The 13012-nt window shown below is 40.2% G+C and overlaps 1 protein-coding gene across 2 annotated transcripts in view; it reads right to left on the bottom strand.

Annotated features, from left to right (window-relative positions):
- Positions 1 to 13006, bottom strand: part of CMTM4 (CKLF like MARVEL transmembrane domain containing 4) — a 59652-nt gene extending 46646 nt beyond the window's left edge. Inside the window, exon 1 of one of the 2 annotated variants that reach the window (XM_019535891.1) lies at positions 12811 to 13006. In XM_019535891.1, the coding sequence (XP_019391436.1) occupies positions 12811 to 12990 (180 nt within the window). In that variant the 5' untranslated portion in view covers positions 12991 to 13006. The remainder of the gene's footprint in view (positions 1 to 12810) is intronic. The other variant, XM_019535892.1, reaches the window with a different exon arrangement.
- Positions 13007 to 13012: the final 6 nt, after the last annotated feature.

Here is a 13012-nt window from a genome sequence, read left to right as displayed (position 1 = left end):
GAACACCTTCAAGAGCAAATTGGATGCTTATCTTGCTGGGATCCTATGACCCCAGCTGACTTCCTGTCCTATGGGCGGGGGGGGCTGGACTCAAAGATCTTCCCAGGTCCCTTCTAGCCCTAATGTCTATGAAATCTATATTCTTTTACCTTTTGAGACTCTTGTATGAAAAAAAATCTTATTAAAAACAAAAATTATCACTGAGAAAAATTTCAGAACATCACAAGAAAGTAGTTTGCAGTCTCATTTCCCAAGGCCATAAATCTAACAACGATAAAGCAGTATCAATAAAAAAAGTCAGCATGGAGTCATTACAACCCCAAAGCTAAGTACTGAATATTTTTCACATGTTGGAGAAACTGTCACTATGTTTTCAAGCTGCTCCTCAATGAAAAGGTACTATCAAAACAAAGTTACTCTTCATTTTATACTTTATAAAATTTCAGCCCATTTGACAGCCAAATATTGCATTAAAATACATTTGTATTGCTGTACATGTGGTGGCATTTGACTACCCAGCTATATAAAAAACAAAGTTCAACACCAAGTAACAGAAAATATGTCTCAGATCCTACAGATAAGTCTTATAGGCATGCTGTAATAATCCAAAACAAACAAAAATAAAAAACTTTTTAAAAAGTATATTCAGACACCCTATAAGCATAACAGAAATGCTTTAAGCCTTAGGTCTGGGCCAGGCATTATATTTCTAGAAGAAACGCTGCTAGTGCACAGGCATTCATGCAGTTTCTCACAGAGGAAACATGCCTCATCTGTGGGAGAAAGATCTGCCACTTTGACACCTGGAAGATTTGCCCTGCATGAGTTTCTCTCGTTAGAAATGTAATGCCTGGATGTTTCCACTCGACTCCCCTGTGATTGGGAGGAACTGAGCAACAGGCTCCTCCTTGCCTTCCCCAGATCAGAGGACCCTAGTCTGGGGAAGGTGTGGCGGGCATTTCCGTGCAACTCAACTCTTCCCAATCAGGGGACAAGCTGAGCTGCCACTGCTCTCCCAGCCTAGCCTCGCCTGGTTGCCTGTCTGGAGCAGGCCTGGGGAGTAGGAGGAAGGGGAAGTCTTAGGGCTGGAACACCTGCATGATCCCTCTCCCGAGAAGATTTCTACCAGCGCAAATTTCGCAGAAAATTTGCATTAGTAGAAAAGAACGCCAGTCTATGGCCATAATTAGGACGCCTGTCTAACCTTACCTCTACCCTGAAGTATTGCTGAAGGAAAAAATTGCTTTGGAACAACCTTATTCATCCCTAAACTGTTTCATCTACTCGTTTATACTATAAAACTTCAGTGTTAAGCATACTATGGATCGATAAACTGCAGTTTGTGTGAACTCAGCTGTAGGTTGCATTTTATAAATGACCCTGAATCGATAGAGAGCACACTGAAGACCGTCATTCCAGAACACTAATTAACGCAAGTAACAGTAAACTGAGCGCTAGTTTATCTCCGAGCACAAAGGTGATAGGCCTATCTCATAAAAACTTAGTACTCACGTGAGATGATCAAAAGTTGGTATAGTGACAATGCATACTTTTACAACCAGATGCTCATACAAGTCTGTGAACTTCAAGACTTTCATGTCAAGGATTATTGTTTTCCAAACACATTTACAATCCAAAGGTCTACCCATACAAACACTTAATTGGACGTGTAAATGTTCTCAGGATGTAGCCCAATGTAAGAAAGGAAGGAAGCTGTAAAGACTGGAAGCTGACATCATAGGGGGTGCTAAATTAAGGTTAACTAAGGTTATTTAGTTTACCTTAGGTAACTAAGGTTAACTAAGGTTATTTTGTGCATCTTTCCATAGTTTCAGGTGCCTAGATCTCTTAAACCCCCACAACCAACTAAGAATGTTGGAAGTGTTTAAATGACTATAATATCCTTGTGTTTTTAAGATATTCATGTGCTCTCAATCTTATTTTAACCTGACAGTTTTCCCAAAAACATTATTTCATTTAATAAAACATCAAATGGAGATCTAATGCAATAGTCCCTATTTATACTCTTGCAAATCCAAAGAGAAAAGAAGTGAATTGGCATTCAAGAAACATGTATATACTATCTTAAGCATCTTTTATTCAGGCACAAGGAAACCAGTTTCACATATAAAGTGAATATACAACATTTCTGAGGCCATAATCTATTGAACAGGAGTCAAACTTCCTCGAAAATAAGGGGGAGTTCCACCCTTATTCCAGAAAGCAAAATCTGGTCACTTATTTTGCAAATGTTTATCAGATACGTGAATGTTTAATGTCAAGGGTTAAATAAAAAGTTATTACACTTTTATTCTAAAGTCATCCTTAATGTACAATTTTGTTATACCAGGATATAACAGGAAAAACTAGTGCTACAGCTAAACACTGCCTGCATATATTTTTTTAGCTTAGGCCTGCATCTGCCAAAATGTTTGTTCCAGTCCTAAGATGATACTTTAAGTCCTGGAAATCTCTATTATACTGCCTTTCTAAATTATTATGCTAGTAAAATTCCTGGGAAGACACATCACTTCTATATGCCATGCTCTCCACAGCATGTTGGCAAATTCAAAGATTCTGAATACAACTCAAAGACAAATTCTTTACAATGATTAGTCTTGAGGGTCTTGACTTCTTCCTAGACCATTACATTTGTACCTTCTCTCCTCCCCCTTTCTCGATTCATGTCCTCCCCTCATCCTCCTTCAGTATTTTAATCATAGTCTGCCTCTACATCTGTTGCTCTGTGAAGCTAATGCTAAACATCATGCTCTCTTACAGATGTTACAGAAGCTGGCCATCCTAATTTACATTTATAATTTTAAGGTCTCTGTAATGATGGATTAGTTAATAAATAAACAGCAATCTTTAAAATGTGTGCAACAGAAAGCACATTTCAGCCTAAGCACCATTCCACTAAAATATTACAGTATCTTTTTAGCTTACATGCTACGTATGGGTATTCACACATTCAAAACCAAAAAATGCTTGACTAGACTGTTCCCCTATCAATTTGCAGCAGGAGTTGGAAGGCTCTTCTGCAGATTATTTTAATATTAAACATTTAAGAGATGGAATAAAAGAGAAGCCTGGATGACTACACATCTTTCAGTGCAGCAGTCATAGGAAATAAATACCATAAATAACTATGTCCAATGGTAACATCCTATATCATCACTTGTCTTTCTCTCATTCAGCAAAAAAAGTGAGTATCAAATATCTTACACTGATCTGCACCAATATAAGAAATAATCTAATTTGCTCACAGCGGTAAAGTTTGGTGTGTTAGAAGCAATTATCTGAACGTACCGTGTGAGAATGCTCAGAAGGGAGTTTCATTTTCTTGACAGAAAGCAAAGTACAATTCTGTGTCCAGCTATAATTTAACAGCAATGGCTGATATTATTAGGGAGTAAACAGAGACAAAATTATTTACACACACAGTTTGACAGAACATTATTAAATGAGATTTATTTCTGTTTTGAAAAAAAAAGGTAAAATGAATTAGACAAGTGGCAGTACCTTGTTCCTTCTGAACTTGCTGCTTTGTAGAAATGAAAACAGACCTGAAGCTTACCATAAAGCTCAAATCCTTCCCCCTGTATTTTGAGGTCTGCCTGAACAAGTAGGTCACTAGGGAGGCTCATCAGCCAAAAAATAAATAAATAAATAAATAAATAATAATTTTCCAGCCAAGGCTTGTGAAGCACAAGGGAACATTTTCAGAGTAGAGTCAAACTTTAACCACACTTTTCATTATGCTAATTCACCAGTTAACAACATATTCATTACTATGCATGGGTCTACTGCTGGAAAGAGAACTACAGAAATCATACTCATTTCTTCAGGAAGGCAGAACCTAAAACTATCAGTTAACTTAGACAGGCATTATGTATATACAGGCTCTTAAATATCACCATTACCCAAGGTTAACTAGAGAGTATGTACAAGCCACCAAAAAGATTGGCTCAATTTGTTCTGCATTGTTGCTAGGTGGCAAGAACATCTGGCATAGCAGACAGAAAATCATTCTCTTTTATGCACAGAGAAATGACCACTACCCAACAGCTTTTCTTTTCTTTTCTAACTGCACTGAGTCCTTCCAAAAAAACAGCTTTAATTGCAAAAAAAAAAAATAACATCTTTTCCCTGTCAATATCTTCCAGGCTAAGTATGTTAATGTGAGCTGCTCAAAATCATAGAAACAGGAATGTTTCCAAAGAGAAAATCATTCAAAAAAACAAAACAAAACAAAGAAATTGAAGCATCCCCCCCCAGAAGAATTTCTAAATGCTTTTAAAACTGAAACTTTTAGCTATTGGAAAAGGCTGCTAAAAATCTCAGCACGAGAGGACCCATATACAAGACTGGGTATCACAGAAGAAACCAATATCTAATTCAGGGGTTCTTAACCTGGGGTCCATGGATAGATTTCAGGGGGTCCGTGAACCTGGATGGGAAAAAAAATTAAATCTTTATTTTCACTAACCTCTAACTGAAATTTAGCATTTCCTTCAATTATGAATGTAGGCAAAATGAATGTATTTTGCTAACTGTATTTCAATATAATTGGTTTCCTTTGTAATCCTATGTATTTTATTTTATGCATTTAAAAACATTATTCTGAGAAGGGGTCCATAGGCTTCAGCAGACTGCCAAAGGGGTCCATGGCACAAAAAAGGTTAAGAACCTAATTAGATTTTAATTAGTCAGTAGTTCTCTTAGACAACAAAATACATGTATTCTAGGGCATCACGAATTTCAAATAAAAGCTTGTGTACTTTGGGAACAATACCAATACCTACCATAAGCTGGGAGCTCATCAGCTGGAAACAATGCAGAAGAGAGAGCTGAGTACCAGAGCTGATCATGAGATGCCACCCCATCACCAGTATAATGCATCAGTCATATAAGGAAGCATTAATGGCAGCGCACAAGGCCCTAGCAAGAGGAGATTAAAAGAACTTGCCCTACTTGGCCTTCCAAAACAAAGCTTAACAGAGGATGTGATTGTTGTCTGGAACTATCTGGGGTGTAAACATGAGAAAGGGAAAACTACTCAGCTAGAAGACAGCATTAACACAAAAAAGTATCACCAGCGCATCAGACTTATAATCATTTTGCTTTGCACCATGTATGACAGACACTTTAATTTAACTACTAAAAAGATACAGACTAATCTTTTTAAAATGCAGAGTAGCTACTACCATGTTTATGAACAAAAAAGAAAAAACACAGTGGTAATTTTAATCTAGAAGACAATAATTTCAGTCTTTGAGGGTCTTCATTATCATCTTCAAATGACAAGTGGTAAGTTATTTCTATTATTTATCTAAGGGCCAAAAGATTGCCTGTCTTCTTATCTATACACTTCCTCTTCCCCTGGCTCAAGAGCTGACACTAAACAGTGTAAAACGATTTCTCTCTCACAAAGGTTATGGGCTCTGTTCTGGTCAAAAAAAAAAAAAAAAAAAAAAAGCGAAAACATACTATGGGATCTACCCCTCTAGGTCACAGCCAAGGTCTACGCAGTCCAGTATTGTCTGTCACTGGCCAAACAAGATGCTTCAGATGAAGCTGTAAGGCCACTGCAATATAACGTGGACTAATTTGCACAGTCATCTGATCTCTAGGGGCTTTTATAAACATACTTTTTTTTCCCCCACCAATGTGCCAGAAACCTGCCACTTCGGAGCAGACTCAATTAATAGACTCTGCTCCACACACGAGCTGAGGCGAACTGCACTGCACCACATGCAGTTGTACAAGCAGTGAAATGTGCATCAGCATGCAGAAAACGGTGGCAGCGTGCTTTTAAACTAAAGCACCGCCGAAGTGTTTTAGCTTAAAAGCGCACTGCCGCCATTTTTCTGAGCACTGATGTGCATTTTGCCACTTATACAATTAAATGTGTTGCAGTGCTGGGTGCTTTTAAAAGCACCCAGCACTGCAACGGATACATGTGTAAAAATGCTTTGGGCTACAGAGAATAGATTAAGTCCTGAAGTATGGGATCTAATAGTCCCTTCCAATTTTTCATTCTCAATTATAACAACTCTGAATATTCTTAATCTCAATTTTAGTTTCCAGTCTTTTTTTAAACCTTGCTGATTTCTTTATCTCAATTAACTCTACAGTCTAGTTACACATTATGTGAACGTGCATTTGTTTTAACTAAAGGTAAAACTGTCACTTTCTGGTTTTATCAACTACTCCATGTTACATTTTGCTAGTACATCGTATTCCTGTCCCCCTGAGTGGAGCAAGCTATGCCAGCCAAAGCCATTGAACTAATATGACTGAGTTTGTCAAAAGTCATCTCCCATCATATCCCTGCCCAACACAGCTGTACAAGCAAAATTTTCTCAGGTACATTGGGCCAAATGAGTATGGAGCTGCAACTGTGATGTTGAGAACCAGTGGAACAAGTTTCTCTGATGTCCATCTACAAGCAGAATAGTCAGCTTGATGTTGGTTTAATGCAAGCAAAGATGGGCTGCTTTATTCAGAAAGTTCAGTGGCAGATTGGGCTCCCTCCCAAGATAGGATCATAGGAAAGTAGGGCTGGAAGTGACCTCATGAGATCATCTAGTCCAGCCCTCTGCTCAAGGCAGGATCATCCCTGACTCAACCATCCAGCCTGTCTAACCTGGTTTTGAAAATTTCCAGCAATGGAGATGCCACAACTTCTCTGGGTAACTTGTTCCAATGCTTGACCCAGAAAGTTCTTCCTAATCTCCAACCTAAAACTTCCTCTGCTACAGTTTGATGCCATTCCTCCTAGTCCCACCCCCTATGAGCACAGAGAAAAGGCAATCTCCATCCTTTTTATAGCTGTCATTCAAGTATTTGAAGACTGCTATCAAATCCCACCCACCCCCATCTACTCTTTTCTAAACTACATACTAAATAACCCTCATTCTTTCAGCCTTTCCTCACAAGGCATGTTTTCCAGGCCTCTCATATATATCTGATATCAGTCTGAAACCTTCTAGGAGTCTGACCACTGTTCCTGGTTTACCCCGGGACACTTTGGTGAATAGTTGTTCACCTAGCTCTTGATGCTCTCCCCTAATCTATTTGTAAGATGCCAAAAATCCCCCTGAAGTCTTCTCTTTTCCTAGGCTGAACAGTCCTGTATCTGTCAGCATTTCCTCATATGGCTGGCTCTTCAGGCCTCTAATCATGTACGTGGCTCTTCTTTGGACTCTCTCAAGCCTTTCCACATCCTTCTTGAAGCGCAACGCCCAGAACTGGACGCAGTACTCCAGCTGTGGCCTGACCAATGCTGAGTACAAATGAATATGCCTCAGCAGTGCCAAACAGAGCAGAAGACATGCTTCCCTTGAGTTGCCAGAGACTCTCCTGTTAATACAAACCAGTATGCTGCGTTTTTTTGTTTGTTTGGGGGGGGGGCGTTTTTGTTTTTTGCAACGACAGCATATTGCAGTCCAAAAGTTTTCGCCACTAGAATTTACCAATTTGTTGAAATTAACAAGTTTTGCAAAGTCTGTGCAATTTCAACAAATGTATTTGGTGAACCAATGAACAGTACATGCCAGGGGTCTTTGGAAAACTACCTGCTTTCCTGCCAATGCCCCCTGGGGGCTCCTGCAAAACCTGGGCGACCAGGCACGCAGCTTTGACATACAGATACTCAGGCTCCATCCCCTACTACTGGGAATATCAGAATTTCAGTTTTCATTCTAATCTGGAACTAACTCAAAATCCCAATAAGGGGATCATTCATGAAGTGGAATACCTTCTTCTTCCATCCAGCTCTGCCCAGCAGTAAGATTCTTTGAAAGGACAGACCACTGTTGGGAAGGAAAAGATAACATATCATGCAAACAAATGCATTAAGAACAGCAAAAAGGAGAGCAGAGAAAGGAAAACAAGCTGAAATCCACCTGGAAAGAAGTTCTCTTCCGGTGTTCACTGCATCAAGGATTTGTGTATACAAGGCGTGAACTGCTGACTACTTTGTTTTTTGTCCAAGTTATTTATTTTCTCCAGTCATTTTTAACTCTCCAAAAACAACTGGCTTTAGTAAAAGGTAAAACAGTTTAGAGACTCTGAAAAATTATACAGTGGTGTAAGGGATCTCAGGTCAGCAATATACAGTTGCAAATTCAAAGGTGTTAAATTTTCAGAGAGGGAGAATGTAACCCTAATCCTACATTATATGCTGTTCTAGTCAGTACGTTCAGCTCCCTGAACTGCTGTAACAGAAGCTAAAAGACAAACTGAAGAGCTTGGGCAACAGCCACAAGAGTCATTTAGGCATAGAGAAAGGCCTGTGAAAGACACAAGGGAAAGAGAGCTACAGTATAACCTACCTAAATAAGCAGAGACAGATAATTAGCATGGAAGCCTGGCATCAGGCAGAAGACAGGACAGAGTGACACCTTGGAGACTAACTCATTCAGAGCGGCATAAATTTTCTTCTGCAGCAGCCTACTCGGTCTGTCACCTACAAAAGCTTATGCCTCTCTGAATGAGTTAGTCTCTAAGGTGCCAGCCTGCCCTGCCTTCTGCCTGACTTAGTTAAATGAAAGGTAGGAGACATACTAGCTGCCTAACTCAGAAAAATGCTTAATATCAGAGAAGTTTTCTTTTAGCAGCAACAGACACAAGTATTGAGCTAAAATAAGGAAAGAATTTCAGAAAGCACACTGGGGAAAGTTTCCACTTTCCTTTGAGACTATTCTACGATCAGATTTTGTAGGAAAGAAAAATTCCCCAAGTACTTGAAAAATGTAAAATTAGACCAGAGATCACTGAAAATAAACATTAAGGAGCTTTTCTGCAATGGTCCCCAAGAATGACAGCAAATGCAACAGTGCAATAAGGTACGGTAATATTCCACTAGAAAGTCACCAGGGAGAATTTCTTTTCTTCTGAATTTTAATTTACCCAAAGGAAAAACACTTTTTAAAATTCCATGCAATTGCACTGGCTTCTGCCTGCCCTTCCTCAGGTATCGGGGTTCTGCATAACTTCACAGCCCCCTTCCTCTCCATTCATGCCTCTCACTTCCTCTTTGCCCACCTAGTCACATCATTAATCTCCTCTGGTTTCACTGACCCCTTCAAAATTTCCTCCCTAATATAGCCAACACATTCAAATCTCCCTTCCCTTCAAATACCTCCTTAAAAAGAGGTATTTTTCCTGTAAGCCCCATTTCAACCCAAATACTGATCAGATGCTGCTTTCATGATCCCAAATAGATACAGGCTGACTCTCACTAGTTCACCACTCTGATGTTAGTTATAACACGACTCTTTCTGGCTGTGTACAGTTTAGTTGGACTGTGAAGTTTATAAACAAAAAAACTCAGATCATCAAGTTTCTTCAGTCACGTTAATGCTGAAAAGGACAAAGAAGTGGTTTTAACTTTGGATAAAAAGGAACCCCTCTGCTGTGAGGAGTCTGGGAGCTTTATGGTAGAGGGAGGGGGTAGTAGTTCAGAACCGTGAACCACAATGAAATCACAGATGAGCCAAAGACCCATTTCTTAAAGGTTCCTTTCCTTGTACAGAGAAACCTATTAACGAACAAATGAACCTTAGTTTAATCTTTTCCATGTGGTTCTATCTACACATTTTCCAAACTTCTTATGTTAAATATGGATTGATTAGTAGCTCTCTTTCACAATGTTTGAACAGTTACATAGCAGACAAAGCCAACTAGTTTGGTTTCAGACATTAATTTAAAAAGTCCAATGATATCAAGCAATTTGCACACCAAATTTTAAAGCTAGAAACACTGGATTAGTATTAAAATACCTGTTAATACACAAAGGAAGGAGAAAGCATCAAGAGAAAGTACACACCCAGAGTACACTATTTTGAGACATTTAATATACTAAAAATTAAAATGAAAGTGTGAAGGATCATTTCAACTTGAAGCAATCTTCTCACATATTAAAAATTTAAATCACACTGTATGCCTAAGGTATTATACTGTGTTCTATTAAAGACATTCGTCTAACTTTTTTTAAAATAATAAAGAAAAGTATTGAAGAAGACAACAGATTCCTATAACTCTTTGTGCTATAATCATGAGGTACACATTTCCCTCTATTCTCAGTCATCATCTTTTTAATAAATAGTGGTACATATGGATCATTTCCAAATGACAAAGTTAAAACTCATAATACAGCAGTAAACATTGTTTAGTAGCTGTCAACTGAACTAAAGTTTATATATTTCAATGTCTGCCTTAAACTGATGTCTTAATATGTCAATCATTTGTCCATTAAAGAATGGAAGCTATTTTAATCCTTCCTGCTGTAGCTTCTAGTTACTGCAGTCTCCCTACTTGACTCTCTTTGCTAATCCACATACTCTTTGTGTGTGTTAAAAACAAAAAACAGAGTCTCATTTCACTAAGAGTTACAACCCTGCATTGTTACTCTTACAAAATATTGAGACATATATAGTGTAGTTAACAATTATAATGGAACCTAACCATGCTCGTCAAATAAATGACTGGAGTACATTTTGAATGTACTGGAGTACCCTTGTTCATCCCCTCCTAAATCCTTTTTCGAAGAATTTAATAGGTTTGCCATTTTGGTCAGAATATGAATTAGATAAAACATGAAGAATCCAAATATGCCAGGCCACAATAACAGCAACCATATGCTTCAGTCCCATGCTAGCAATCTACAAGTCTTGGCAACTTCTGGCTCAGGAGAATTTCCCTACTGCAGCGTAATTCAGAGATACCCGAGCTAGCTGGGGTATGTTTACACAGTAGTGTACACATCCCACTGGACGTATCAGACCACATACATTAATAAAACACAAAGCATTCTTTAGTTTCACTACAGGCATTATTCTACAAACACTTCTTACATAATACAATAGCCTAAAGGTAGAATATTATTTCCTCAACAGATAAGAAACCTCCTACATGTGTAGCTTGACTACTACGTGGCACACAAAGGCTCCTTTTCCACAGACTACTACTTTCCTCAGTCTTCCCAACAGGATTTTTTTTTTTTAATTTCCTTTTAAAAAAACATGCTCTTTACACCTTGGGAGCTTGTTCCTTCACACCTGAACTTCAGAAACAAAGGATTCAACTATCCATGGCCCGGGGGCCTTTATCTAAAATGTCAAACATTTAACTTGACTTGCCAAAAGAGTTGTCTATTGCAGCAATTATCAAAAGGAAAAACAATAGGACAACCTTAGGGCAAGTTACTGTAGATTACTAGAAAGCATCACCCTGAGCAACTCTGCCCCATCCTCTACCCCGGAGGATATAAACTCCATAAATTAAAATCTGCAATCATCAGAAACACAGCTACTAAAAGAAAGCTAAGCAGATAAAGACAAACATCAATGTCTCAGGCACATGTACACACACGAAACTGCTTTAATAAAAAAAGCACAATATAGTACTATGTTGCTATCCTAGTGTTCCTTTACTTAAAAGACATGATCAGTTGACACACTTCTGTCCCAAATGGTTTAATAGCCAGTTAAAGAAAACAGTTTGCTACAATTAAAAAAAGAGTACAAATTTAAAAAATGAAGCAAAAGTATTTTTCTGCTTTTGCCAATTTTATTACTGTGTGCATTTGATGCCATTTTTTTTAAATGGAGTCTAACCCTAAGCGTGCAGAAGTTTACAATGGGCATTTATGTAGATAGTGTTGATTAATTTAACTCATTTAACTTAACCTGTGCACTTGCTTCACACAGCCTTAGTTTCCTCTGTTTGCATAGGAAGGGGGGGGAAAAAAAGACACCTTTACAAAACCGATGAGTGTACAACCACAAGAATTGGAGCTCACTGAATAATTTATTTGATTTACTGTTGCCTTGTCCTCCCCACTTTTCTTCTCATAGCCTAAGCCTCCGTACTGGAAAAACATAGGCACATGCTCAGCTTTGTACAACATAAGCTCTCCCACCAAAGCGAAGGGTTTAGCCACAGCAACAGAAGGGGGGTGGAAAACAGATGACACAGCTTCAGCTTCAGTTCATAAAGACGTACCATGCCATAGACAGCTTGGGTACTGCTGGCAGTGCAACTACAGCCACAGCGAACTCAGGCAAGGGCACCTGCCCAAGTACACACCTCACTCCTCGAGTATGCTTGTCAGCCCACACAGTTATGTTGTGCTGTGGGTCTTAGGAATATCTGAGCTATTTAAAAGCAAATTTAGGTACGTCTCGAGTCTAATCAGCACTGCAACAATCCTGGAGATGTACCGTGACAGCATACAGAACTGGGGTCCTGAACTGCTGAGCTGGGGCCAGAGGTCTAACCCAACGTTTAGTGCACCAGTTGCTAGTGCATAACGATCCCCCAAACCAGCAGGAGCACTTCAGTACAGGGACAGGACTAGCCGCTACCTGAAAAACCAACAGTGCTTCCTTAAGGCTTCAGCAACTCACAGCCGTGTAACAGCTCCTAACGAGTTAGATGATAGACGCAAGCTAGCAGGATGGCGCACACACACAAAGGCTTCTTTTCCTTAGACTGAAGCAGACTTTTTTTTGGCGACGCAATTTGAAAACACGCTTGCAGCCGTCCGGCCAGGGGCACGCCTGCACCCAGACGGCTCTGCCGTCCACTCAGGCCGGCTCCGCACGTTTGAACGCAAACAGGCTGTGCCCTAAACCGCTCGGGCCAGCCCCGGGAGCCCCACGTCGAAGGGGACAAACAAACCTTCAGCGGTACAACCCGCGCCCTCTGGACCCCGCAACTCCTCTCCAGCGCCCTCAGCCTCTCTGTCATAAGGGACCTGCCCCAGGCCCCTCGCTCCCCCCGGGGCAGGGCGGTACCCACCACCTCGGCCACCTTGGCCCTGCCCGGGGCGCCCCGCAGGTAGTCGGGGTCGCAGCGGAGGCCGCCCAGGCGCTGGCTCACGGGCTCGGTGGTGGGCTGGTAGGGGCTGCTGCCGCCGGAGATCATGGACGTGCTGGACGCCTCGCCATCGAAGCCCTCCAGGTCCTCGCCGTCCCTCATGGTCGGGCCGGGCCGGGCCGGG

The sequence above is a fragment of the Crocodylus porosus genome, unplaced genomic scaffold (assembly GCF_001723895.1).
Source record: "Crocodylus porosus isolate Cpor-Errol unplaced genomic scaffold, CroPor_comp1, whole genome shotgun sequence".
NCBI lineage: Eukaryota > Metazoa > Chordata > Crocodylia > Crocodylidae > Crocodylus > Crocodylus porosus.
The sequence above is the reverse complement of the archived record's forward strand: the minus strand, read 5'-3'. Positions and strand labels throughout refer to the sequence as shown.